Below are 25,462 nucleotides of genomic sequence, written 5' to 3' on the forward strand. Positions count from 1 at the left end.
ATAGATCAGTACTTAAACAGTCCAAGTAATACAGGACCAAACAAATTTATTCCCGCAGAACGCAGTGTTAAAGTTTGTTTTATCAAGCTAAAATTAAGTTCTTTTTCAACAAATAAATATTAAAATACTGCACATCTTTTTAGGTTAATGATTAAAAAACACACTGTCTACTGTGTTTAATTTTAAGACAATCACCACTCTAGGTCCCTATCCTACAACAAATGCACAACAAGCAAGTACAAGGATATTCACTGCGGCGCTTTTGTAACAGCCGAGGTTCATTTCCAGAGGAAAGGTCTGAGTGGATTACAGTACCATCATACAGTTAAATACTATGCAATAGTTTAAAAGACTGAATAGGTCTATTTTTACTGCCTGGAAAGATCTCCAAGAGGGAGTGTAGAAAAAGCAAATTGCAAAACAATGTTTACAAGATGACACCATATATGCAGGATTCAAACACACACACACACACACACACACACACACACCACACAAAACTATAGCATTTCCATATGTACATAAGCGCTTGCAAAAATGCAAAGAAAAAAGTCTGCAGGAATATTCAAGAAACAGATAACTGTCACCTCTAAGAGTGTGAGAGTGTGTGTGTATGTGTGTGTGTGTGAACCTGGAATGGGAGGGAATCAGGAATTTCTGTTTCATTTTTATTAAGTCTGTACAAGAATGTACTCAGATGTCACTTGAAACACTAAATAACAAGAATGAAAAAAAAAAAAGCTTGCTCAGTGCTCTCAAATAATTTACAAACCAGAACCGTTAGGTGTAAGATTTCATTTTCCAAAAGATGATTTGAAGGCAACACCAAATGCCATCACCGAATACTTGCCTGGCAAAAAGTGACAAAACCGGAAAGAAAAAAAGTTTTAGATGATGTCTTATCTTCAAATAAAAAAAAAGACTAACACGTGCTGCAAGACTGCAGAAGAAAAAAGCCCCTTCCTAGAAATACGTCCACCTTACTGGACTTTTTCAGCTAGCTCGGCTTGACCCAGAATCCTCACAAAACCACAAAACGAAAAAAGCGGCATGCTGTTCCCTCAAGTATTGAAGGTTGTTTTTAGAAAGCTTAACTAAGAAACAGTAAATGCCAAGTGTGTTTTACAGGGGTGGGAATAGGAACGTGAAACCCTACACCTCCTTAAAGCGGTCAAAACGAACTGAACAGCACACAGTGGAACAGGGAAAGCGCGCGGGGGTGGGGAGAGCTCAGCTATCACTTTTAGGTTTTGGCTCCGAGCCGCAGGACAGTTTACGCGGAGTCCGTCTGGAGCGTGAAGTCCCCGAAGGTGGTCACCGCCGACACCCAAACCCTCCGAGGACTGGAAGGGAGAAGGCTGTCAACAAAAACTTAGTCCTTCGGCGGAGCGGGGAGAGCGCTGGGGAAGAGCACAAGCGCCAACTTTGGCTCGAAACGAAGCAGCTCCGGGAGGTTCGGCAAATCTTCTCCCCAATCCCACTCCACAAGCGACCCCCAACACCTTTCCGGGCCAGTGCCGTCTGCCCCCCCCCCATTAAGCCCCCCGAGGAAAACCCAACAAGGGCGGCGGCTGGCAGCATGCAAAGGGGGACTTGGCCGTGGGAGGACACCGGCAAGGGGTCCGTCGGCCAACGTCCACCCAGCACCCCAGAGTCTCCGGGGCGCCCCTGCCGAGGCGCTGTCCCACCTCCAACAGCCCCGGCGGCGCGGCCCCCTCCCCCACCTCTGGGCGGCGACCTCAGCGCCTCCGCCCCCGGGCCCCCGCTCACCCAGGTAGCGGCTCCGCAGCCGGGACGGGTCCTCCAGCCCGAGGGACCTTTTCCTCACGTCCCACAACAGGTGTGGGCAGGAGCCACCCCGAGACATGGCTCTGCCGGGCCGGGGTAGGAGGGGAGACCACCGCGTGGGGGAGGGGAGGAGGGGGAGGGGACACGCGGATCAACACCCGAGCCGCACCAGCACCATCCGCGCGCCGGGCCTCGCGAGCGCAGCGAGTTAGATGGCGGCGGCGCCCTCGCCCCCGAAGCCCGGCCGCGCCCGGGCCGGAGCTCGCCTCATACTCTCCTCCTCAGACTACCCAGAACATCCAGAGATCAGCAACAGTCCCCTCCCTCGGCCCCCCTCCAACAGGAGGAGGCGGAGGCGGCCGCGACTCCTCCCTCTCCTCGTTCTCAACACCCTCCCCTCCAAGCCTTTCTCGCGAGATGACGACCACCCCCGGGACTGAGGCCCGTGTGCGCCACGGCTGCCCTCACCCTAGGAAAATGGGTTCGGGGCCCTGCAGCCAAATCCTTGACTCTTATGGAAAAGTGAGGAATTGAGAGAGAAGAAGATGAGATGTGAAGGGTCTCAGTCACGAGTCTCATTCCAAACGAAGCAAGAGCATTGTGCGGCGTCATCTTTAGTCGGGGCACTGAAGGCCCAAAAAGCCCATTTTAACTACGGGCCTTCTTAATCAGAGTGAAAGGGGACTAGAGCCGGTGCAGCTTCACTTTCCCTTCTCCAACATGGCCTCGAGGGCAGGAAGGAGAAATTAGAGGTTCGCGCTGGGCCCCGCCCGCACCGTGGGGCAGGCCAATCACAGTGGGCAGCTCGGCTTGCGCAAGCGCGCTGCCGCCAGGGCGCTGGGTTGGTTTGGTGAGGCAGTCCTTCTGGCACCTGTTGCCATGACTCCTCCTCCTTCCCGCGCCCGGGGGGAAGGTAGGCGGACCCGGGGCGGGCCGTCGCAAAGCCTCCGCCCCCTTGGTCTTTTCTGGGCCCCGGCCACTCGGCGGTTCGCAGCGGGGCAGGCGGAGCTGCGGGAAGGGCACGCTAGGGGAGAGGAGGACGCGAGGAGCTGTGGCAGGAGAAAGTGACGAGTGCCCTTCGTTGTCATCCAGGGAGGAGCACGCGGCCACTGCCCCACTCGGCCGCCCACGACCACTCGTCCGCAGAGATGTCAGCCGCTGGCGTCCGGGGCCTTCGGGCCACCTACCACCGCGTCCTCGATAAAGTGGAGCTCATGCTGCCGGAGAAATTGAGGCCGATTTACAACCACCCAGCAGGTAATAGATCCAGAATAGCTCTCTCCGAGACCTTCCCTCCTTCTTCCTCGAAAATAGACCTTTAGAGGCCACGGACACCCTGCCGCTGGAGGCATCACCCACAGCCCCCAATCTCTTCCCTTCGAGAGAATCGGTCTCACTTTTCCATCCTCCTTGCTTTTTGCTTTCTCTCTATCCACGTCTTTCCTAAGTCTGTGATTTTCGAGTCAGCGCCCTTCGCGACCTTTCTTGCACCCCATCCCTTAGGCGCGTCCCAAACCCGGACCGGGCCTCTGGATTTTATCCTTCTCCATTTCCGCAGCCACGAGTCGGTGTGGGCCTCCACGAAAATTCTCATTCACTCCTCTTTCCCTCCAAGAGTAGCGGTAGATTGACCCACGCGGAGCAGAGCCGGCTTGTCGCACTGAAGGGTTTGGAGTAAAGGTCACACTTCCTTCAGCTCCCGCCGGCAGAGGCCTGCAGATGCGTTACCCGGGTTTCAGAGTCGGTGTCCTACCACGTCGCATAGGTTCAGTTTAAGTCTGTCCTTACACGTGAAATTACTGAGCAAGCTCTCCCTAGACTTTTTCGTGTGCACATTCCCGGATTTAAGTCTGCTGTGCCTCTTCCTGTAGGTGTGACCTTGGGCGAAATCCTAGATATTTTAATTTCTGTAAAATCTGCTTAGTGTAAGAATTAACGATAACACATGTGTTTCATTCTTCATAAATGCCTCGCACATGTTGGCTCTCACTTGTCCTGTTGGAAAAAAAGTGTTCCTGTGGTTGAAAACAAAGAATTCTTTAAGAAACTGAAAGATGCTGATCCTTCCAACTCTTGAAGATCTGGAATTTTGTTACCTCTTCTATAAAGTGGGCAGTAATAATACTTGACTGGGAACTAAAACTGGAGATGCTGAGGTCTCTTTCAAGCCTAAGATTTAGCAAATGAGAAAATGTGTCGTAAATTGAGTGCAACCCAAAAGTGATCCTTTTTTCCTTCATAGTTAAATATCTCTCTGCAGTTGGTATCATTAGGAAAGTTGTCTTTTCCCCTCGTATTTGAACTAGGAAGCCTGTCTCTGGAGTCTGAGATGATTACTGGCTCTGATTTCCAGTTGGATAATGGAATGAATAGTATAATAATGTTAGTGTACTTTAGTATACTGAAGTATGAAGTAAATATTATGCGTTAGTATATGATTTACTGCAGTAATGATACCCGTTATAACATTGATCTTTAAGGAGAGCTTAAGGAGAATTCTTTCAGAAGTTTATTTAGCTTATTTGCCTTTTAGTTTTTTTAATACTCAATTTTTTTGGAATTGTGCTGTGTTTTGTGACAAAGGTTTTCGGGTGGGAGGGTTGAGCAATGCTTCTGTAGTAATCCAGGCTTTAAAGTCAACTGAATTCTATGGCGTCAACTCGGACTCTCTTAAGCTTTGTATTTGGGCTGTAGGATAAGGGCAGGGTAGAGGAGGAGCAATCTAATACAGTGGAAGGTAGTTTTATAGTGATCTTTTCCAGGGCCTTGGCTTTAGCACACTTATAATTACCGCTTAAAATACTTTAGTCATCTTTCAGAATCAGGAGACATTACCTTTTCATTTGTAGACTGTGCATCTCATGTTGATATTCTTGGATTAGTTCAGTTACTGTCACCTCTTTTTCAGTGTGAGGGAAGGAGAATAGGCTCTGAAGCCAGACGCAGGTAGGTTTAAAGCTTGGCCGTGTGACCTTGACCTTAAAGCCCCGAAGCCTTATTTTTCTGATTGATAAAATGGGGATGATAATTCTCATTTAAGGATTGTTGTGAAAATTAAATGATATAATGGCTATAAAACGTTTAGCAAAATGTTTACATTTAGACTCTCAACAAGTGTTAGTTCCCTCCCATCTAAGCTTTTAACCAATACGTGCAATAAGAATATGTACGTCTGTTGGGCGCTTGGGTGGCTCAGTCCGTTAAGCGTCCAACTTTGGCTCAGGTCATGATCTCCAAGTCCATGAGTTCCATCCAGCCCTGTGTTGGGCTCTGTGTTGGCAGCTCAGAGCCTGGAGCCTGCTTCGGATTCTGTCTGCCCCTGCCCCCCCCACTCAAAAATAAACATTATATTAAAAAAAAAGAATACCTATCACTGCAAAATCATTGGTGATTAAAAAGTTGTAGGCACACAAATGTAGAAATGGAGAAGCATGAAAAATAGAACTCTTGATTCGTTAGTACTGAGTAAAATCTGAGGCAACTTTGATTACTGCTCCAAGAATTATCAGAGTGAATATTCACGTTTTTTGTGTGTGCTGTTTTGCATAATAGCGTGTTATTGAATCCTCATTTAAATGTTAGACTAAAATCACACACTGGAGGTTTTTACAATGATATGCAAGGCTAGGATATTAACAGTTGGATAGCATACATTGTGGATTCTAACGTTTTGAAATTTAATTTTATCACTGGCACAGAGTCCAGATAGTAACAAGAACATGTCTTTATATAGATTTATATTAGAGTGACAATATGGTCGTATGTATTATATATCATTATATCGCAATGATATATAGTATAGTTAGACCTGCGGCCTTCATCATTCTCTTATGTGTTCTTCCTAGCACAATGTGATCTACCTCCATAGAGTAAGAATAGAGTTCTAACCAAATGTGTGTTTTAGCAAGGTCAGTTCTCATAAGGTATGTTCCTCTTTGCCACCACCTCCTGACTATGAAAGTATGTGACTCTACACCAGCCAGCTGCATAGCCCTACTCCAGGTATTTGTCAGAGAAATAACCTTGAAATCATGCTGCCCCATGTTTACTTAAAAGTTTAGCTGAGGGGGAAAAAACCATTATTAGTGAAGGAGTGTCATTTGTATTTATGAGTTCCAAAATAAGATGAATTGTCCCAAGCTACGTACAAAATGAAACATTGGAATGTAGAAGAAAACAATACAACTTCTATTAAAGCTTTCTATTATTTCATCCTTTTAAAATGTCTATTCTCCACACATCTTATATAAAAATATGTCAGTATAGATGTATATAGTTATGCATAGAAGACAACTGAGCTCTGTGGAGTCAACATACGTACATATATGCATGTATGTAAGTTACATATATTCTCATAAATACATACAATCTATATGTAGGGGATGTGTGCTCAAAAAATTTTGTTTTTTAATGATAGGGACATATGTTTGAAAGTAGTTAGGAGACCACAGCCCTAAAGAACCCAAAAATTATCCTAAAAGGTGGTCTAAAGGTACAAACTCCCAGTTATAAAATAAATACGTTTTGGGGAGATAATCTACAACAGGTGATTATAGTTAACAATACTGTGTTATATATTTGAAAGCTGCTAAAAGAATAGATCTTAAAAATTCTTCCGACAAGAAAAAAATCGTAGCTAAGTGAGGCAGTGGATGTCAACTAAGCTTATTGTGTAGTAATTTGCAGTATAAACGTTATGTTGTGCATCTTAAACTAATACAATGCTATGTGCCAATTATATCTCAGTAAAACTTGGGGAAAATAAAATAATAATAACAAAAATAAAAACTATGCTCCAACAAAGTCAGCCCATAAAACAGGTATTTGAACTGTTATCATTTTGTGTATCTCCCCGTAGCTTTCTTTGCTTTTCTTGAGTTACATTTTGGCTTAAGTGGAAGAACTTTTGAAAAAATAGTTGTGTGAAATCTGTTGCAATGCCTAGTGTGCTGCAGCTGCAAATATCTTGCTCTGCATTCCATGATATTCTCCACATGAAGTCTCACAGGGAAAGTGACTTTAACATCTTAGTAACAATAATATTTGTATTTTTCCCAGGTAAGAGACTTCCTTTTTCCTTTTTATCTTAGAGACCTAAATACGTTTTAAAATAAAAACATACTAAACAACGAACCCATGTTAGCAGTATCCATAAGGGGCTATCTTTATCATAAAAATTAAAAATTAGGTATTAAAGGAAATGTTATTTTAATTTGTGTAAGTGCATTTCTTTATTTTGACAGAGAGAGCGCACGAGTGGGGGAGGGGCAGAGAGAGAGAGAGATAGGAAGAGAGAGAATCCCAAGCAGGCTCCTCATTGTCACCCTAGGGCCCGGCATGGGGCTCGATCTCATCAACCTTAAGATCATGACCTGAGCCGAAATCAAGAGTCAGATGCTTAACCAACTGAGCCACCCAGGCGCCCCTAAGAGAAGTGGTGTTATACTTGATAGTTTAATACAACTTAGTTCAGAGTATGTATTATTACATGTAAATAAAGCCAAACGTGAATCAAATAGTGTAGATGCCCACAAAGTAATGAATCAACAATTTTTTTAGCATTTCTGTTAGAACAATTTATTTTCTTGCTACAGTTATCTGAAGAATATTAATGCCAGTCTAGGATAGATATTTAGATATCTAGATGATATTGTGTGTATTTGTCTTATATATAATATATAGTTATATTCTTAAATATATATCTAATATATATTATGTTTATATACACATTAAATATGTGGATGTATATATTATTTTTTACAGTAATAATCTCTGTTACCCTTAAAATTAAAGAATGAGAACCAAAATGGCAAGTTGGGATTTCAAATACAACTGTAAGATATTGACGAAGAATAGGATATCTTTAAACCAGTAGCTACCAAGTAAGTTGAATGTTTCAGTATTTATTGAGGGCCTGCTGTAAATTAGGCACTGCTCTGGCACTTGGGGTATGTTAGTGAATAAAATAAAAAACGCTACCCACAGAGATTTTATATTCTCAGGAGAAATCATGAAAGGAAAACAATCCTTGCTGTAGTCGTTCGTTTGACACTTTAACACAACTTTTGTCCACACACCTGATTTTAACGAAAGCAAGACTATTTACGCCTTACCTAGTTTGATTCAACAGAGAGATCAAAGGAGAAGCAAGCCCTGAGGAAAGCTAGAAATACTTTGATTCCTCCAAGTCATGTGAGAATATTAATTTTGGTTATAAGAGGGTATGAGAATGTTCAAGGCATGGTATGACATAGGAGAAAGAAGTGGACCAGTTCTGCTCCCTGCTCTATCTGGAACTACCAGCGTATAAGACAAATCACGTGACATCTAAATGTCTTTTCTGTTTCACCTATTAAAATAAGGGAGCTTGGGGGCGCCTGGGTGGCTCAGTTAGTTAAGTATCTGACTCGATTTCAGCTCAGGTCATGATTTCGAGGTTCATGAGATCAAGCCCCGCGTCAGGCTCTGCACTGACAGCATGGAGCCTGCTTTGGATTCTCTCCCCCTCCCCCCCCCCCCCCCCCCCCGCCTTTCCCCTGCTCACGCACGCACGTGCTCAGAATAAGTAAATGTAAAACGAATAAAGTAAGGTGGCTTGGATTTTCTTTCTGGTCCTTTTTAGCTGTAATAATCTACAATTTGGTATTTTTACTGGAGCATTCCTTCATTTCAGAGCTTTCAAGAAACTCAGATTTCATTGGGGAAAACTATGTGATTATTGTTAAGTTAGGATTTAGAGAGGTTTTTAATCCTTGCTGTGCTATGTACTTTACACAGCTAATTTTATGTCTCCGGGTTTCGTTGACCTGATTTATAAGAGGAGTGCCTGAACTAGATGATTTCAACTATCTTTTTAAATCTAAAAGTCATTGATTTCTTTGCAACTGAACAAATAATGTAAACTTAAAATATATTAACCCTAAAATGCATGTTAACTATTTTAGCTAGTTTTTTTCACCTGTTATTTTACTTTGGCACTTGCACCAAAGCCTGTTTTCAATCAGCATTTTATTTTATTTTATTATTTTATTTTTATTTTACTTTATATAGAGAAGGTATTTTTATTTTTTCTTTTTTTTAATTTTAGTTAACATACAGTGCAACAATATTGATTTCAGGAATAGAATTCAATGATTTATCACTTGCATGCAACACCCAGAGCTCATCACAAGTACCCTTCTTAGTACCCACCACCCATCTAGCCCATCTCCCACCCATCTCCCTCCATCAACCCTCAGTTCATTCCCTTATGGTTAAGAGTCTCTTGTGGTTTGTTTCCCTCTGTTCTTTTTCCCTCCCTTCCCATATGTTCATCTGTTTTGTCTCTTAAATTCCACATGAGTGAAATCATATGGTATTTGTCTTTTTCTGATTGACTTATTTTGCTTAGCATAATACATTCTAGCTCCATCCACGTCATTGCAAATGGCAAGATTTCATTATTTTTGATGGCCAAGTTTGTGTGTGTGTGTGTGTGTGTGTATGTGTTTATGTGTATGTATATATGTATATATATATACCACATTTTCTTTATCCATCTGTCGATGAACATTAGGGCTCTCTGCCTAGTTTGGTATTGTTGATGATGCTGCTATAAACATTGGGATGCATGTACCCCCTTCAAATCTGCATTTTTGTATCCTTTGGGCAAATCTTCAACAGTACAATTGCTGGATCATAGGGTACTTCTATTTTTAGTTTCTTGAAGAATCTCCATACTGTTTTCCAGAGTGACTGCACGGTTTGCATTCTCACAAACGGTGTAAAAGCGTTCCCCTTTCTCCGCATCCTCTCCCAACACCTGTTGTTTCTTGTGTTGTTAACTTTAGCCATTCTGACAGGTATGAGGGGGTATCTCATTGTGGTTTTGATTTATATTTCCCTGATGATGAGTGATGTTGAGGATCTTTTCATGTGTCTGTTAGCCATCTGGATGTCTTTGCAATCGCCATTGTAAAAATTATTATATACCCTTTATATTCTGTGTGCTATTTGAGTGATGGCTGTTGCCAAGGCCTTAAGGAAGATATAAAGTTTATATGGATCTAAAATGGTGGCCCAGTGTGAAATCAGAGCTAGCTTTAATACAAATAAAATGAGCGATTTTTGATAGTACATATCTTTGTCAAAGAGTAACCTTTACAAATTCTAAGGATTTGTAAGTAGTTGGTCACATGAGGGCAAATTTGCTTAATATAAGGAACTTAGAAGAATGTTGAGGAATGTTGCAAAGCAGCAAACCATAGAGAAATGATGTGAAAGGGACAGGAAAAGGTAGTGAAAACATTGAATAAGAACCTTTATTTTTCACATTGGGACATAGAGAGCATCTCAATTCAATATTTGTATCTGTGTATCTTTGCATGTGTGTAAAGTTATTTATTCCAAGAAGGAAGGTTTTCCTAGGGAGAATTATACATAAAATAAATGACACACTTTCTGGGTAGAGTTTATATCATATTTCATTAACAGTAATTCCTCTCAGATAAGGAAATTAGGAAGTAAATTTATGTCATTAGTTTATTAACAGGTTCATCAAAATTTATCAAGACAACTAGATTTATTGTTTGAAAATATGTCTCTTTTTTTATTTTTTATTTTTATTTTTCTTAATTCATTTTTTTATTTTATTTTATTTTTTTTTTTTAATTTTTTTTTTCAACGTTTATTTTTGGGACAGAGAGAGACAGAGCATGAACGGGGGAGGGGCAGAGAGAGAGGGAGACACAGAATCAGAAACAGGCTCCAGGCTCTGAGCCATCAGCCCAGAGCCCGACGCGGGGCTCGAACTCACGGACCGCGAGATCGTGACCTGGCTGAAGTCGGACGCTTAACCGACTGCGCCACCCAGGCGCCCCTTAATTCATTTTTTTAAATTTACATTCAAGTTAGTGAGCATATAGTGCTTTAATGATTTCAGGAGTAGATTCCAGTGATTCATCCCCTATGTATAACACCCAGTACTCACCCCAACAAATGTCCTCCGTAATGCCCCTTACCCATTTAGCCCATCCCCCCCCCCACAACCCCTCCAAGCAACCCTGTTTGTTCTCTGTATTTAAGAGTCTCTTATGTCCCCCTCCTTGTTGTTATATTATTTTTGCTTCCCTTCCCTTGTGTTCATCTGTTTTGTATCTTAAGTTCCACATATGAGTGAAGTCATATATTTGACTTTCTCTAATTTTGCTTAGTTTAGCATGATACCCTCTAGTTCCATTCATGTAGTTGCAAATAGCAAGATTTCATTCTTTTTGATTGCTGAGGAATACTCCATTGTGTAGATATACCACATCTTCTTTATCCATTCATCCATCGATGGACATTTGGGCGCTTTCCATATTTTGGCTGTTGTCGATTGTGTCCCTTTGAAACAGCACACCTATATCCCTTGGATAAATACCTAGTAGTGCAATTCCTGGGCCATAGAGTAGTTCTGTTTTTAATTTTTTAAGGAACCTCCATACTGTCTTCCAGAGTGGCCACACCAGTTTGCATTCCCACCAGCAGTGCAAAAGAGATCCTCTTTCTCCACATCCTTGCCAACATCTATCTGTTGCTTGAGTTGTTAATTTTAGCCATTCTGACAGGTGTGAGGTGGTATCTCATTGTGGTTTTGATTTGTATTTCCCTGATGATGAGTGATGGTTGAACATTTTTTCATGTGTCTGTTAGCCATCTGATGTCTTCTTTGGAGAAGTGTCTATTCATGACTTTTGTCCATTTCTTCACTGGATTATTTGTCTTTTGGGTGTTGAGTTTGATAAGTTCTTTATAGATTTTGAACCCTTTATCTGATATGTCATTTGCAAATATCTTCCCCCATTCCGTCGGTTGCCTTTTAATTTTGCTGATTCTGAAAACGTATGTCTCACATATTTGGTTATGCTATTCCCTTGCAGAATTTCTCAAATTCCTCTGTGAAAGTTTGAACCTTAAAAAAAATCGATTTCACTTTTAAAATGAGACAAGGCCAGGGGCATCTGACTCTTGGTTTCAGTTCAGGTCATGATCTCACAGCTTCGTAGGTTCGAGTGCCTCATCGGGCTCTGCACTGACAGTGCAGAGGCTGCTTGGGATTCTCTCTCTCGCTAGCTCTCTCTGCCCGCCCCACTCGTGCTCACTCACTCACACTCTCTCTGAAAATAAATAAATAGGTAAACTTTAAAAAAATAAAATGAGACAAACCCATACTCTCAAAGAGAAAATGACCATTATTCTCTGTATTTCTTTGTTATACTTGCAAATAGTCATAGTTTTAAATATAAAATGTATATGGGTTTTTTTTAATGCTTAATATTTCCAAATTGTCAGCATTTGAGGCCTTTTTTAATTTCCAACCAGTGAACTTCTACTTAAATTGTTACTTAATTGTATTACTTATTAGTTAATTCTTTGTCAAAAAGAATGTACATTTATATTTGGTGGGGACACATTTCCCTCATCTTGGACTCCAAATTAAATTTCATAAGAGGTGATTTTTATTCAGGATATTTTCAGCAGTTCAAATTTTCTACCTATTCAAATTTTTCATTCATTGTAATGAATGTTAGCTAGATACTCTGTTTATATTTCTGATTGTCTTGATTTTAAGGTGTTATATCCCTGCAGGTATCATAATTATATAATCATCTCATTTTTAAAAAATATTTGTGTATCTACTTATTTATTTTGAAAGAGAGAGTGAGTGGGGCACCTGGGTGGCTCAGTCGGTTAAGCGGCCGACTTCGGCTCAGGTCATAATTTCACGGTCCATGAGTTTGAGCCCCGCGTCGGGCTCTGTGCTGACAGCTCGGAGCCCGGAGCCTGTTTCCGATTCTGTGTCTCCCTCTCTCTGCCCCTCCCCCATTCGTGCTCTGTCTCTCTCTGTCTCAAAAATAAATAAACATTAAAAAATTAAAAAAAAAAGAGAGAGAGAGAGTGAGTGAGTACAGGCAAGCACACAGGCAGAGAGAGGGGGAGATAGAATCCCAAGCAGGCAGCAAGGAGCCTGACTGGAGGGATCCCATGAACCACAAGATCATGACCTGAGCCAAAACCAGGAGTCTGCTCAACCGACTGAGCCACCCAGGTGCCCCTGACCCAGCTCTTCACACAAGAGAGCATAAAAAAAAATAAGATAATTAGGGTTTGTTTTTTTTAATGTTTATTTACTCTGAGGGAGAGAGGGAGAGCTTGCCCACAAGCTGGGGAGCCGTTTTCGGATTCTCTGTCTGCCTCTCCCCAACTTACACGCTCACGAGTACTCTCGCTTGCTCAAAATAAATGAATTCTTTAGAAAAAAGAATTGTTAGGGGCACCTGGGTGGCTCAGTCAGTTGAGCGTCAGACTTCAGCGTGGGTTATGATCTCACGGTTTGTGAGTCCGAGCCCCTCATGGGGCCCAGCTGCTGTCAGCTCAGAGCCCACTTGAGATCCTCTGCCCCCTTCTCTCTGTGGCCTCCTGCTCACGCTCTCTCAAGAATAAATCAAACGTTAAGAAAAACGGTTGACTGAAGGAAGTCTTGTTATATATATTGTTTAAAAAGGAATAGCTGTGTCATCGTATAGAAAGACCATGTTTATAGAAAGACAATATGACATGTTCTCACTGTTTGATACCTATTTCCAAATGCTTTGTTTTGTCAAAACTTGGTGCTTTACAAATGTTGGAGTGAGTAGGAATGTTTCCTCATTACCATTTCCACTGTCGATTGTGGTTTTCAGGAAGACAGCCTCTGGTACCTGAATTCATACGTGTCTAAATTTACTTATTTACTCATAAGGTACAAAATGATTAGCTAAGATAAAATGGAAAAGTGAACTGAAATAAGTTTTCTTTAAGACGTTTCGTTCGTCCATTTTATGGACACAGGTTTTGTTAAGCCCCTATTTTGCTTTTCTTAACAACGAAGAAAACACTATCTGTTTGCATTTGTACACATCCAACTCTGATTCTTTGTGTCACCTGTCCGCATCCTCTGATATCTCAGAAATATGAGAAATTTAGAATGTCTTATAACACCTATTTGCTAGTGATATTTTTTAATTCAGTGCTTAGCAGTTGTGAAAATAATGGAGGGCTTGTTTTGTATTTTAAAAGTATTCCCTAAAATAGTCGTACCTCTCTTGGTCTAGGTTGTAGCAGCCACAGTTTCATGTTTGAAGTTTTTTTTCTTTGGTTTGGTTGTAAAGGATAGGAGCGGTTAATATTTTAAAATTCTCATCCGGCTTGGGGCAGTTGAGTAAATTAGTTACCAAGCAAACACTTACTGAAAAGCCTGACTGTTTGTTAACTCTGAAGGATCAAATATTTAAGCTCATAAAGAAACCAGAACCTAGAGGCGTTATTCAGGAAACAATTTTTAAGGTGGCAGAGGAGGAAGCATCAGTTTTGAAATAGAAGGAAGGAGTTGGCTGAGAAGTTCAAAGCCAGAGACCAAAACATTGTGCTGACTTACACTTGTGTGCTGAAGGCAAGCTTCATGCAGGGAATAAAAAAGCAACATAGTGATTGATATTGCATATGACTTAGAGACTTTGTATGTGACAAAAATAAACCCAGTGTGCTCTGATGGGAATCTCAGACGCTCAAACTAAATAAAATAACTAGAGAGTTTGAAAAGACTGACTTATAGGATCGGTACATTATGCCATCAGACTTACGGGAAGAACTTTCAGGAGCCAGATAGAGGAGTGTGATGGTCTAAGAGCAGAGTAACTAGTGAGTGAAGATCTGGTACAGCCCTGATGTAATGGAACTTGATGTCCCTGGGGATGAGTAAATAGCAGATTCTGCCCTTGAGGATGAAGCGGTTAGGATCAGACCAAAAGTTTGAGTATGTGTGATTGACACCTGTCCCGGATATGGTTAATCCCATTCAGTTCTGCTCACAAAGACTATTCGTTAAGGAAAACCAAGAAATAAGCCTTGCCTTCACCCTGTCTCGTGAAAGTGACAGATGCATAAACAGATCATTTTAATTGTTCAGTGCAGAAAACGATAGAGCAGTATACGGGCCGCTCAGTATAACCTGGAGATGTTAAAGAGGGCTTCCTTGAGGAGGTGCAATCTGTAAGTTTTTGAACGACGTTGGGAGTTAGCCAGATGAAGACAAGGCCGAATATGGGGCTAGTGGAAGCATAAGCTAAGGTTTAGAGCCAGTAAACAGCATGAAACTAGTTGTGTGTTTGCCTAGCTTGTTCTATCGACATGTGGGGGGGCTAGCTGATTATGTGCTGTGAGAGACTGTCCTGTTTGTTGGAGGACGTTTAACAGCCTGCCTGGCCTCTACCCAGCAGGTATCAGTAGCAGCAGTATCACCACCACGACAGTTGTGACAACTAAAAATGTCCTGGGACATTGCAAATGTCCCCCCTGGGGGGACAGAATCACCCCTGGTGGAGAACCAGTGACCTGAGCTAAAATGTAATTAAGTCAGGACTGGAAATTTATATTCTTAAACTCTGTGCCTTCATGTTTTCTTTTCTATTTCCTTAGTTCCTTTAAATTTATTTTAAAATCCCAACATCGAAAGAAAATTGTTTCCAATTCTTGTTCAAGATACAGAGGAGAGGATCATTATGCAGCTAGAGTTCTAGGGGTAATGGGAGTTGCGATCAGAACAGTACAAAGCTGAGGGAACCGGATAAAAGATAAGTACAGTAACCCAGAAATTGAATATGTAGAGATTTTCAGCCAGTTACAAGAACGTCAACATTTAGAACTCCCTCTCCCTCTCTCTCTGCCCCTGCCCCCGCTCACTCACACCCTCTCTCTCTTAAAAATAAATAAATTAAAAAATAAATAAATAAAATAAATAAATAAATAAATAAAATTAATTAATTAAGTAAATTAAATAAAATTAATTAAATAAATAAATTAAATAAATAAATTTAAAAAATAAACTTTGCTGTTTAGAACTCCTAAATAAAGTTTAGAACTCCTCAATAAATAGCTTTAATTCTCAACAGCCGTTTCAGCATTGTGTCCAGATTGGCAGTACAATTTAAATTATGGAAAACTTGAGGGATGCCTGGGTGGCTCAGTCAGTTAAGCGACTGACTCTTTTTTTTTTTTTTTTAACGTTTATTTATTTTTGAGAGAAAGAGCGTGAGCCGGAGAGGGACAGAGAGAGGGGGAGACACAGAATGCGAAGCTGGCTCCAGGCTCCGAGCTGTCAGCACCGAGCCTAGCCACCCACTCTTGATTTCAGCTCGGCTCATGATCTCATTCATGGGAGTGAACCCTGTGTCGGGCTCTGTGCTGACAGCACAGAGCCTGCTTGGATTTCTCTAATTCCCTCCCTCTCTCTCTCTGCCCCTCCCCTGCTCACACCTGCTCTCTCTCTCTCAAAATAAATAAATTTTTAAAAATATGGAAAAGCTGAAAGTACATAGGAAAACATGAAAATGACTAGCTGTCACATGAAGGTGAGAAAATGCAGTTTAGCATTATAATCATTCTGGCCCACGAGGAAAGACAGACTCTGAGCCATGTACTTCTAGAATTTGAAGAATCGTTGGTCTAAAGTTAGCATCCGGGTCCTTTGAAGATTGAGAAAATGAGACTTCGATTGTGGAAAGATTTTAGGACTAGATGTAAATAGTCTAGAAGATCAGCAAACTTACTTTAAAAACTCTTCAAAGGATAAGCCAGGCTTATCAATACGCAAGTGTCGGAATGATAAAAACAGCTGCTGATTTTAATGAATTTTTCAGTTGTTTGCATATAGGCACGTGTATTACATATACCCGTATTTATCAAAGTTAAAGTCTAAACTCTGGTTAATATAAACTGTTTCCAGTTGTGCTGGCTCTTTATTCAACAGCCGTTAGGTGGTAGGGATACAAGTACGAATACGATTTAGCCACTAGCTTCAAGGAGGTCATAATTTTTACAGGTAAATAGATCTACCACTAACTACAGTTGTATATTTAAAGGACACTATGATAGATTTATAAATCTCTTTGTATTAAAATCACGTTGAATTAATGAATTTTACTATAAGCACAATGAATTCGTTTGAGAGGGATAAAAGGTGATTAAGGACCAGGGGCACCTGGGTGGCTCAGTTGGCCGACTTTGGATCAGGTCACGATCTCACAGTAGTTCACGAGTTCGAGGCGCACCATCTGGCACGCTGCTGTCGGAGTGGAGCCGGCTTCAAGTCCTCTTTCCCCCTGTCTCTCTGCCCCCCCCTCCCCCACTCATGCACATGCACTCTCTCTCTCTCTAAAATAAATAATATTAAAAAAAAAATTTAAGTCATGTATAAAATAGTTGGGTTATTTCTAAATTTTTCTTTTCTTTTTTTTCCAGGTCCCAAAACAGTTTTTTTCTGGGCTCCAATTATGAAATGGGTAAGTCCTGAGTTTTGCAGAAGGTACTGAAAAAAAATATTCTTTAAAAGGAACTTATTAACTTGAAGTCACTTTTATGAAGAATGTTCTTTTTTAAATGTTCATGGTCTAGGGGCACCTGGATGGTCCAGTCAGTTAAGCCTCCAACTTAGGCTCAGGTCATGATCTCGCAGTTCGTGAGTTCGAGCCCCGCGTCGGGCTCTGTGCTGACAGCTCAGAGCCTGGAGCCTGCTTGGGATTCTGTGTCTCCCTCTCTCTCTGCCCCTCCCGTGCTCACACTGTGTCTCTCTCAAAAAAAAAAAAAAAAAAAATTAAAAAAAAATTAAAGGGGCGCCTGGGTGGCGCAGTTGGTTAAGCGTTCGACTTCAGCCAGGTCACGATCTCGCGGTCCGTGAGTTCGAGCCCCGCGTCGGGCTCTGGGCTGATGGCTCAGAGCCTGGAGCCTGCTTCCGATTCTGTGTCTCCCTCTCTCTCTGCCCCTCCCCCGTTCATGCTCTGTCTCTCTCTGTCCCAAAAATAAATAAATGTTGAAAAAAAAAATTAAAAAAAAAAATTAAATGTTCATGGTCTGTCTGGAGATGATTTCATGCAAATAATCTTAGATGTGTCATTTTTACTGCATAAAGCATACTACCTACTTGAGTTCTGAGCTTTTTAGATAAGAGGCCTTCTAGGAACATATTTGTTATCAAAAAGCTTATATAATTGTGGGCCCTAGAAACTCGAAACTTCATTCTAAGATTTTATGACTAAGTAAAATGAACTAATCAGAACCCCCCAAATTAATTTTTATTATTAATTTAGTATATGAACTGACGATACCAACACCAAAGTACAGGCAAGGAAAGTTTAGTCTCAAAAAGTAGAAAAAATTATCCTACGTATCATACGTATCATACGTATTTGGTACATGGTAGAATCCAGAACTTCTGACTCCCAAGACCAGTGCTTTTTACCTGAGGCCAGAGTTTTCATTCCCGAAGTTCTCCTTTAGCTGAAAATGAAAAGAGACGGCCATGGAAATAATAAAGCAAATCACTGATTTTTATGTTGAAAGGGCCGGTTTTGGCCTACAGCAGTGCTTCTCAGTGTCATCCCTAGACCTGTAGTATTGGCCCTGCCCAGCAACTTGTTAGAAATGCAGATTTTAGGGGTGCCTAAAATCAGACTTCGGCTCAGGTCATGATTCCCCTTCACCCCCTCTTTGTGGGGCGGACTCTGCTGACAGCTCGGAGCCTGGAGCCTGCTTCGCGTTCTGTGTCTCTGTCTCCCTCTGCCCCTCCCCTGCTTGCACTCTGTCTCTCTCTCTCTCTCAAAAATAAATAAACATTAAATTTCTTTTTTAAGAAAGAAATGCAGATTTGGGGGCTCCGTCACAGATTTGCTAAATCTGAAACTCTGGGGATGGAGTCACTAGTAATTTTGCCCTCTAAGTGATACTGATACCTTCTAAAATGTGAAAAGTACTAGTCTGTAGGCTTTTTGTTCTTTTCATTGTGGCAAACGACACATAAAATTTGCCATCTTAACGATTCTCTTAGTGTCAAGCACATCCGTTCATTTGTTGATGGACACTTGAGTTGCTTCCGCCTTTTGGCTACGGTGGATGATGCTGCCGTGGACAATGGCATACAATATCCGGTCCAGTTCTTTGGGGTATGTACCCAGAAGTGGAATTGTTGGATCAATATTATTTTAAGCAACTGCCGTACTATATTCCCCAGCGGCTGCACTGTTTTTACATTCCCACCAGCAGCTCACAAGGATTCCAATTCCTCCACGTCTAGCCTGCCAACACTTGTTACTTTTGTTGTTGTTGTTGCTTTATAATAGCCATCTTCATGGGTGGAAAGTGATAGCTCGTTGTGGGTTTGATTTGCATTTTCAAGTGTGATTAGTTATGCTGAGACTCTTTTCATGTGTTTATGGACTATTTGTATATCTTTGGAGAAATGTCTATTCAAGCCCTCTGTCCATTTTTTAATCAAGTTTTTTTTTTGTTGAGTTGTAGGCTATTTTAATTTTCTTAAATGTAATGTTTTAAATCGTTAGAACACGGGGCGCCTGGGCGGGTCAGTCGGATAAGCGTCTGCCTTTGGCTCAGTTCATGATCTTGCCGTGAGTTCGAACCCCGCGTCGGGCTCTGTGCTGACAGCTCACAGCCTGGAACCTGTTTTGGATTCTTGTCTCCCTCTCTCTCTGCCCCTCCTCAGCTCGCGCTCTGTCTCTCTCGGTCTTTCTCTCAAAAATAAATATTAAAAAATTTTTAAAAATTGTTAGAACAATTTCAGAAACTCAGCTATACATCTAAGTAGTTGAGAATGTTAGAATTGGCTGTCCCTTAATCTTATGGCCTTAGGTAAATTAAATCTGTCATTTTGTCCCCTTATTTATAAAATGACTAGAGTAGGTTAGTGTTTCTGAGCTGCATTTTATACAGAACTACAGAGCAGTTCTTTTTTTAATTATTTGTATTGTTAAAAAACAAAATTCAACCAAGTAAGCTTGAGGGGTTTTATTAAATGATTCATGGATGAGACAGCATCCCATTTAGCGAATGAATAGAGAGGGAGACTCCCCAGGGCTACAGAAAGAGTAAAGTTTTTAAAGGCAGGACAAAGAAGTCATAAACAGGAAAAAAAAAGATTATCTCCAGGTGAGGTCACCTTCACTTGGGGACAAAAGAGTCTTAGTAGGCGAATTATTTTTTGGGGATGGGGAGAGGGCCTATGCTGGAGAGTACCTCATTGGTGCTGACCAGAAAATTCCTAACTGACTAGTTAAGACAACCTTTCTGGGGGAGGTTGAAAGTGCAGTTACATTAGGTATTAGTGTCTTGGCCTAAGTGATGCCATTTTGGGCCTGTGGTTGTCTTTTTAACGGTATTTTGCAAAACCCTCCCATCAATTAAAAAAAAAAAAAAGTTTTAGGGGCACCTGGGTGGCCCAGTCGGTTAAGCTTCCAGCTTCGGCCTCAGGTCATGATCTCTCAGTTCCTGGGTTCGAGCCCCACATCGGGCTCTGTGCTGACAGCTCAGAGCCTGGAGCCTGCTTGGGATTCTGTGTCTCCCTCTCTCTCTGCCCCTCCCCCACTCACTCTGTCTCACTCTCAAAAATAAACAAACATTAAAAAAATTGTTTTTAAGTTTTAATAGGTCATCTTTAATGCTTCTGCTCACTCTAACCGTTAAAAACTAGCTTTATGGTCCGAGAGTTCTGTGTCAGCTCAGCCATCTGTCTTGCGTTGTTTCTTACACAGACGCAGCATGTTCGTTTTCCTGTTTCACACTGTTTACAGCCTTTACCTCTTGTGTGTGTTCACAGACACTCAGGGAAAGATACAGGATGTTACCAGGAAGTGCAGCTGCTATTCACGGGGCCAAAAAGCAAAGCACAAATAATGGGTAGTTATGTTCAGAACTACTACAAAGTTCATAGAGGGAGGGGAAAATGATACTGCTTTTTATCACCCATGTCTTTAGAGCCTTTTTCAGAATAAGTGCCAGTCACTAAGTTGTAGATAATGGTGCCTTAACTTCATCTGCTTCCCCAGCACTTCATTCTGATTTTCTTCCTGACTTGATACGTAATTACTAAGTAGTTTTCACTCACTTGCAACTTACTAAAGACCAGAATTATGTACATTTACTGATGTTTTTCCCACAGAACGATCTTTTTTTTTTCTCCTTTTCATGTGACTTAGTTAAACAGACATTTGATCTATGTTTTTGTTGCCCTGTAACTGAGTGCGATTCATCAACGTAACTGTATGCTAAATCCTGTTACAAGCCTACGTGTATTCCCCGGAGGGCTAATTGAGGTTTGGTAATCCACCTCCGTCTATGTGTATACCCCACTTCCTCATTAAGCAAGTGAAAATTGTTCATTCGTGTCCCCATTCCTGTTTGGTAGAACTCCATGAGTAGGGCAGGCTCGGGGCGCCTGGGTGGCTCAGTCAGTTAAGCATCCGACTCTTGATTTAGGTTCAGGTCTTGATCTCACGGTTCATGAGTTCAAACCGCACGTCGGGCTGTGTACTGAAAACGCAGAGCCTGCGTGGGAAATAAATAAATAAATAAACCTTTTTTTTAAATATAGGACAGACTCCTCACAAGAGACTCAGGACAAGAATTCGAGGGTCCAGACTGAATTTTTTTTAAATATTTATTTATTTTTGAGAGAGAGTGAGACAGAGTGAGCAGGGGAGGGGCAGAGAGAGAGGGAGACACAGAATCCGAAGCAGGCTCCAGGCTCCGAGCTGTCAGCACAGAGCCAGATGGGGGGCTCGAACCCACGAACGGTGAGACTTGTGACCTGAGCTGAAGTCAGATGCTTAACCCACTGAGCCACCCAGGCGCCCCCAGGCTGAATTTTAATGTAGACTTTTATAGCAAAGGCTGTCTTGTAAGCTGTCTTACTAATATTTGTAAACATGCATTCACATGAATTACTTTCCTTAATAAAATGGGATTCAGAATCCTAAGGACATGATTGAAATTATTCTACAATAACCATTAAGGATAAGATTTGCTTTTATTGTTCATTCAGCCTCACACATAATTTTGTGTCCGGTTTGAATAAATATATGAATATATGAATATATTGAATATATATTGAATGTATTGAATATATGTTAATTCCCGTGTCTAGCATGGAATTCCAGATGCTTTTTAAATGGTAATGGAGACTGTAGCAGTGTAGTTGCTGTGAGATAATGGACAAAATACGCAATGAAGAACAGCAGAGCCAGGGCAGGCCCTGCTTCAGTTTCCCATAATGCAATTTTTATGAGCTGTGCAAATGGTTAATGTAAATGCTGATACCTGCAGAGCAGAAATAGAACAGTTGAGGGTGAGACAGGCTAAAATGTCAGTAGAACAAGTTACAAAACAACAACAACAACAACACTTGAAATTTTTGGTGACTGACACTAATGGTCCCTTTGTAGGAAACCCTGTTAGTGTGATGTGTGATATGTGAACGTCCTCTTTTTTATTTTTTTTAATGTTAAAACGGGTTGTCTGTTAATCAAAATGCAGATCAAAGCAAAAACACCATTCAAAACTAGTACGATACTAAAAAAAACACTAATGGAAAGTGTATTATTATTTTCTATCTCTTCTGTGTCAGCACTGAAAATTATATAGTAACTGTATGTCTATAAAGTGTAATTGATTGTTTAACAATTCTTTCTAGCACCATTATTGAAAGAGTAAGAATGATTGACCCTATTTATTATAAATTTGGGTGTACTTTTGACTTCAAGTTTGTCACAACATAGAAGTTTATAGGATTTTATCAATAGCTTTGGTGTTTCTTCTGAAACATCGACAAAGGGTTTGAACAAAGTTTTGAAACATTGACAATATGATATACACCAAGTGCCTTGTGGGCGCTCTATCTCCTTTAAAAATATCTATTTTAAGTTCATGTTGAAATCATACATAGTCTTCTGATGACAGCATAGCAGCAGATGATAATAATTCATCTATGGTAGCCTGTCCATGACACATAACCGTTACTACTCCAGGGGACATATGTTCTGTATTAAGAATTTCAGACTATACTTTCAGACATTTAACTATAGTGGAATCCTTCTTAACTACTTTTGTTGAGAGCAAATAATTAATCATTGAGATCAAAATGGATAATCCTAAAAAACAATGCTGGGGTGCCTGGGTGGCTCAGTCGGTTAAGCATAAGACTTCGGCTCATCGTGATCTCACAGCTCGTGAGTTCGAGCCCCACGTCAGGCTCTGTGCTGACAGATCGGAGCCTGGAGCCTGCTTCGGGTTCTGTGTCTCCCTCTCTCTCTGCCCCTCCCCTGCTTACACTCTGTCTCTCTAAAATGAATAAACATTTAAAAAAAAAACAATAGTTATATATCTTAAATATTTTCTTTTAACTTAAGAGACACTCATTTGCCAGTCATCTATAGGGCTAAAGCTTTTCTTTGTGTATGGATCCACTCATTTCCACATGTTCTGTTTTAGATGAATTATGCGGTAATGCATCCTGTATAATTTCCATTTTAGGGGCGCCTGGCTGGTTCAGTTGGAAGAGCATGCGACTCTTGATCTCACGGTAGTGAGTTTGAGCCCCAGGGTGGGGGTAGAGATAATTTAAACAAAAAAAAAAAGTTTTTAAGAAGTTTCTACTTTAGTTTTGTTTAAAGCAAAGCAAGTTCACAGACACTTTTCATAATAGCATAAGAACAGAAATCTGCTGGATTTTATGGCTTTCCCACCCAGTCTTTTTATATCTGTCTTGTTCTCACCGCATTTGACCGCAGGCTTCAGCAACTTGCCTTTATTCAGTCTTTCCAGAGCAGTCACTTAGTTTTCATGAAAATGACAACCTCTTTTGTATTTCATGTGATTCCCTGATAGTTCATTAAATTATGTAGGTTACATTAGGTTTAAGGACAAAGTTGACAAAAGTTCAGTTCAACTGGTGGGAGCAAAAATTCATGAATGCAATACAGAATGAAAAACCATGAGTATCCAGCATGCCTTTGGACCTCTGTTAGCTTGTTTACAGAAGGAATGGAGATCATTGGCTAGCCTGGGAAACTATTCTGTGAAGGTCACTTAAGAGAGCTTTTATCTTTGTTCATAGTCTTTTTGTACAAACAGGGTTATTATACTTAACTCTCAAATAATAGACCATTTTGTGTAGCTAATTTTTTTTATTTCCTCTTCTCCTTAAGAATAAATTAAGCTATTTTAAGATTATCCGTGCAGATTTTTTTTTTTCAACGTTTATTTATTTTTGGGACAGAGACAGACAGAGCATGAACGGGGGAGGGGCAGAGAGACAGGGAGACACAGAATCGGAAACAGGCTCCAGGCTCTGAGCCATCAGCCCAGAGCCTGACACGGGGCTCGAACTCACGGAGCGCGAGATCGTGACCTGGCTGAAGTCGGACGCTTAACCGACTGCGCCACCCAGGCGCCCCTATCCGTGCAGATTTTTAATACCTGTTTGTTTGCTTTTCCAGCTGGGACTATTTATGTAGATTAATTAATGGCTTAAAAATCTTGAGGGCTTTGCTGTCTCTAAGCATTTGGGAATTGGAATATTCTATAGTGGTATCTCATTTTTTTAACTCCTCTAAAAGCGTCCTAAGACTTTTTTTTTTTTTTTAAATAGAGGAGAAAATATTGAAGGAAAGAAAGAAAAAAGGTTTTTATACCATCTGAGGAATATCTACCCCACCCAGTGGAGATAATCAGATGCCAAAAAAAAACCGTAGTCCTGGGCTTTAGATAATTTGAAGAGCATTTTTTAACTAATGGAAACAGGGAGCTGACTTGAGTCCACTAAATGCCAAACTGTATTCGATTATCTGATACGTGGTCTCGTAATTTGATCTTCACCAGAAAAAAATCTGAGAAGCAAATATTACTAAATATTATTACCATCTTCCAGGTAAGGGTACTAAGGTTCAAAGAGCTAGATGACTGAATATACCATCGTGGTAAGGGGCACAATCAAGACTTGAAACCCCAGGTCTGTTTGACTCCAAAGCCTATGCACTTACACACTTACATGACCACCTTTAAAATAGTCGCTGTAGATCTAACCTGGTATTTTCTTTGTATGTTGGAGAATATTTTCCACAATCTTGTTGTTTTTCTAAACACTCTCTGAATAAAATCTATGTAGTTCTATTATTTGAATAAGCTTCATAATAAAGATGAAAACGAGTACAGACCTGCTGCCTCCTAGCCTAAGGCTAGTAATGCAGGAAAGGACAGAAAACTAACATTCCTTTTTCTCTGTTACTCTACAGACAAAAGCTATCTGTTCTTGTTGTTAATAATAGTATTTACCAGGCACCTGTGCATATTATCTCGTTTAATCATGTATCATTTTTGCAAGGGTAGCTACTGGTTTTCTCATTTTATACATGAGGAATTTAAGACAAAGTGTTATGTAATCTGACCAAAGTCACACAGCTAGTAAGTGATGGAGAATAGATTCACAGTGAGATTTTCTTTTTTTTTTTCTTTTTTTAAATGTTTATTTATTGAGAGAGAGAACGAGTGCAGGGGAGGGGCAGGGAGAAGGGGAGAGACAGAATCCCAAGTTGGCTCCGCGCCCTCAGGGCGGAGCCCAATGCGGGGCTCAATCCCAACAACCATGAGATCAGATCCATGAGAGATCATGACCTGAGCCGAAATCCAGAGTCCTAAAGCTCAACTAACTGAGCCACCTAGGCTCCCCACAGTGAGATTTTCTAAGCTAATTTACATAAGCTTAGAATGATGTAGAAGTACAAAGAGAGCTCAAGACCTTTGTGGGAGAGAATAATTCCTACGGTGTCCCAGAAAA

General features: G+C 41.0%; 2 protein-coding genes across 3 annotated transcripts in view; one reads left to right on the forward strand and one right to left on the reverse strand.

The window, feature by feature from the left end:
* The window catches only part of DCAF6 (DDB1 and CUL4 associated factor 6), a 134,436-nt gene extending 132,340 nt beyond the window's left edge, over positions 1–2,096 (reverse strand). For both annotated transcript variants that reach the window (XM_047077057.1, XM_047077056.1), the window contains exon 1: positions 1,771–2,096. In XM_047077057.1, the coding sequence (XP_046933013.1) occupies positions 1,771–1,867 (97 nt within the window). In that variant the 5' untranslated portion in view covers positions 1,868–2,096. The remainder of the gene's footprint in view (positions 1–1,770) is intronic.
* Positions 2,097–2,745: 649 nt separating this feature from the next.
* MPC2 (mitochondrial pyruvate carrier 2) overlaps positions 2,746–25,462 on the forward strand; it is a 29,882-nt gene continuing 7,165 nt past the window's right edge. The window contains exons 1-2 of the mRNA XM_047077058.1: positions 2,746–3,045; positions 17,086–17,126. Of these exons, the coding sequence (XP_046933014.1) occupies positions 2,937–3,045; positions 17,086–17,126 (150 nt within the window). The 5' untranslated portion in view covers positions 2,746–2,936. The remainder of the gene's footprint in view (positions 3,046–17,085; positions 17,127–25,462) is intronic.

The sequence above is a fragment of the Lynx rufus genome, unplaced genomic scaffold (assembly GCF_022079265.1).
Source record: "Lynx rufus isolate CCGP_SWC_20201006 ecotype Redwood Valley unplaced genomic scaffold, mLynRuf1.p SCAF_15, whole genome shotgun sequence".
NCBI classification, from domain to species: Eukaryota; Metazoa; Chordata; class Mammalia; order Carnivora; family Felidae; genus Lynx; species Lynx rufus.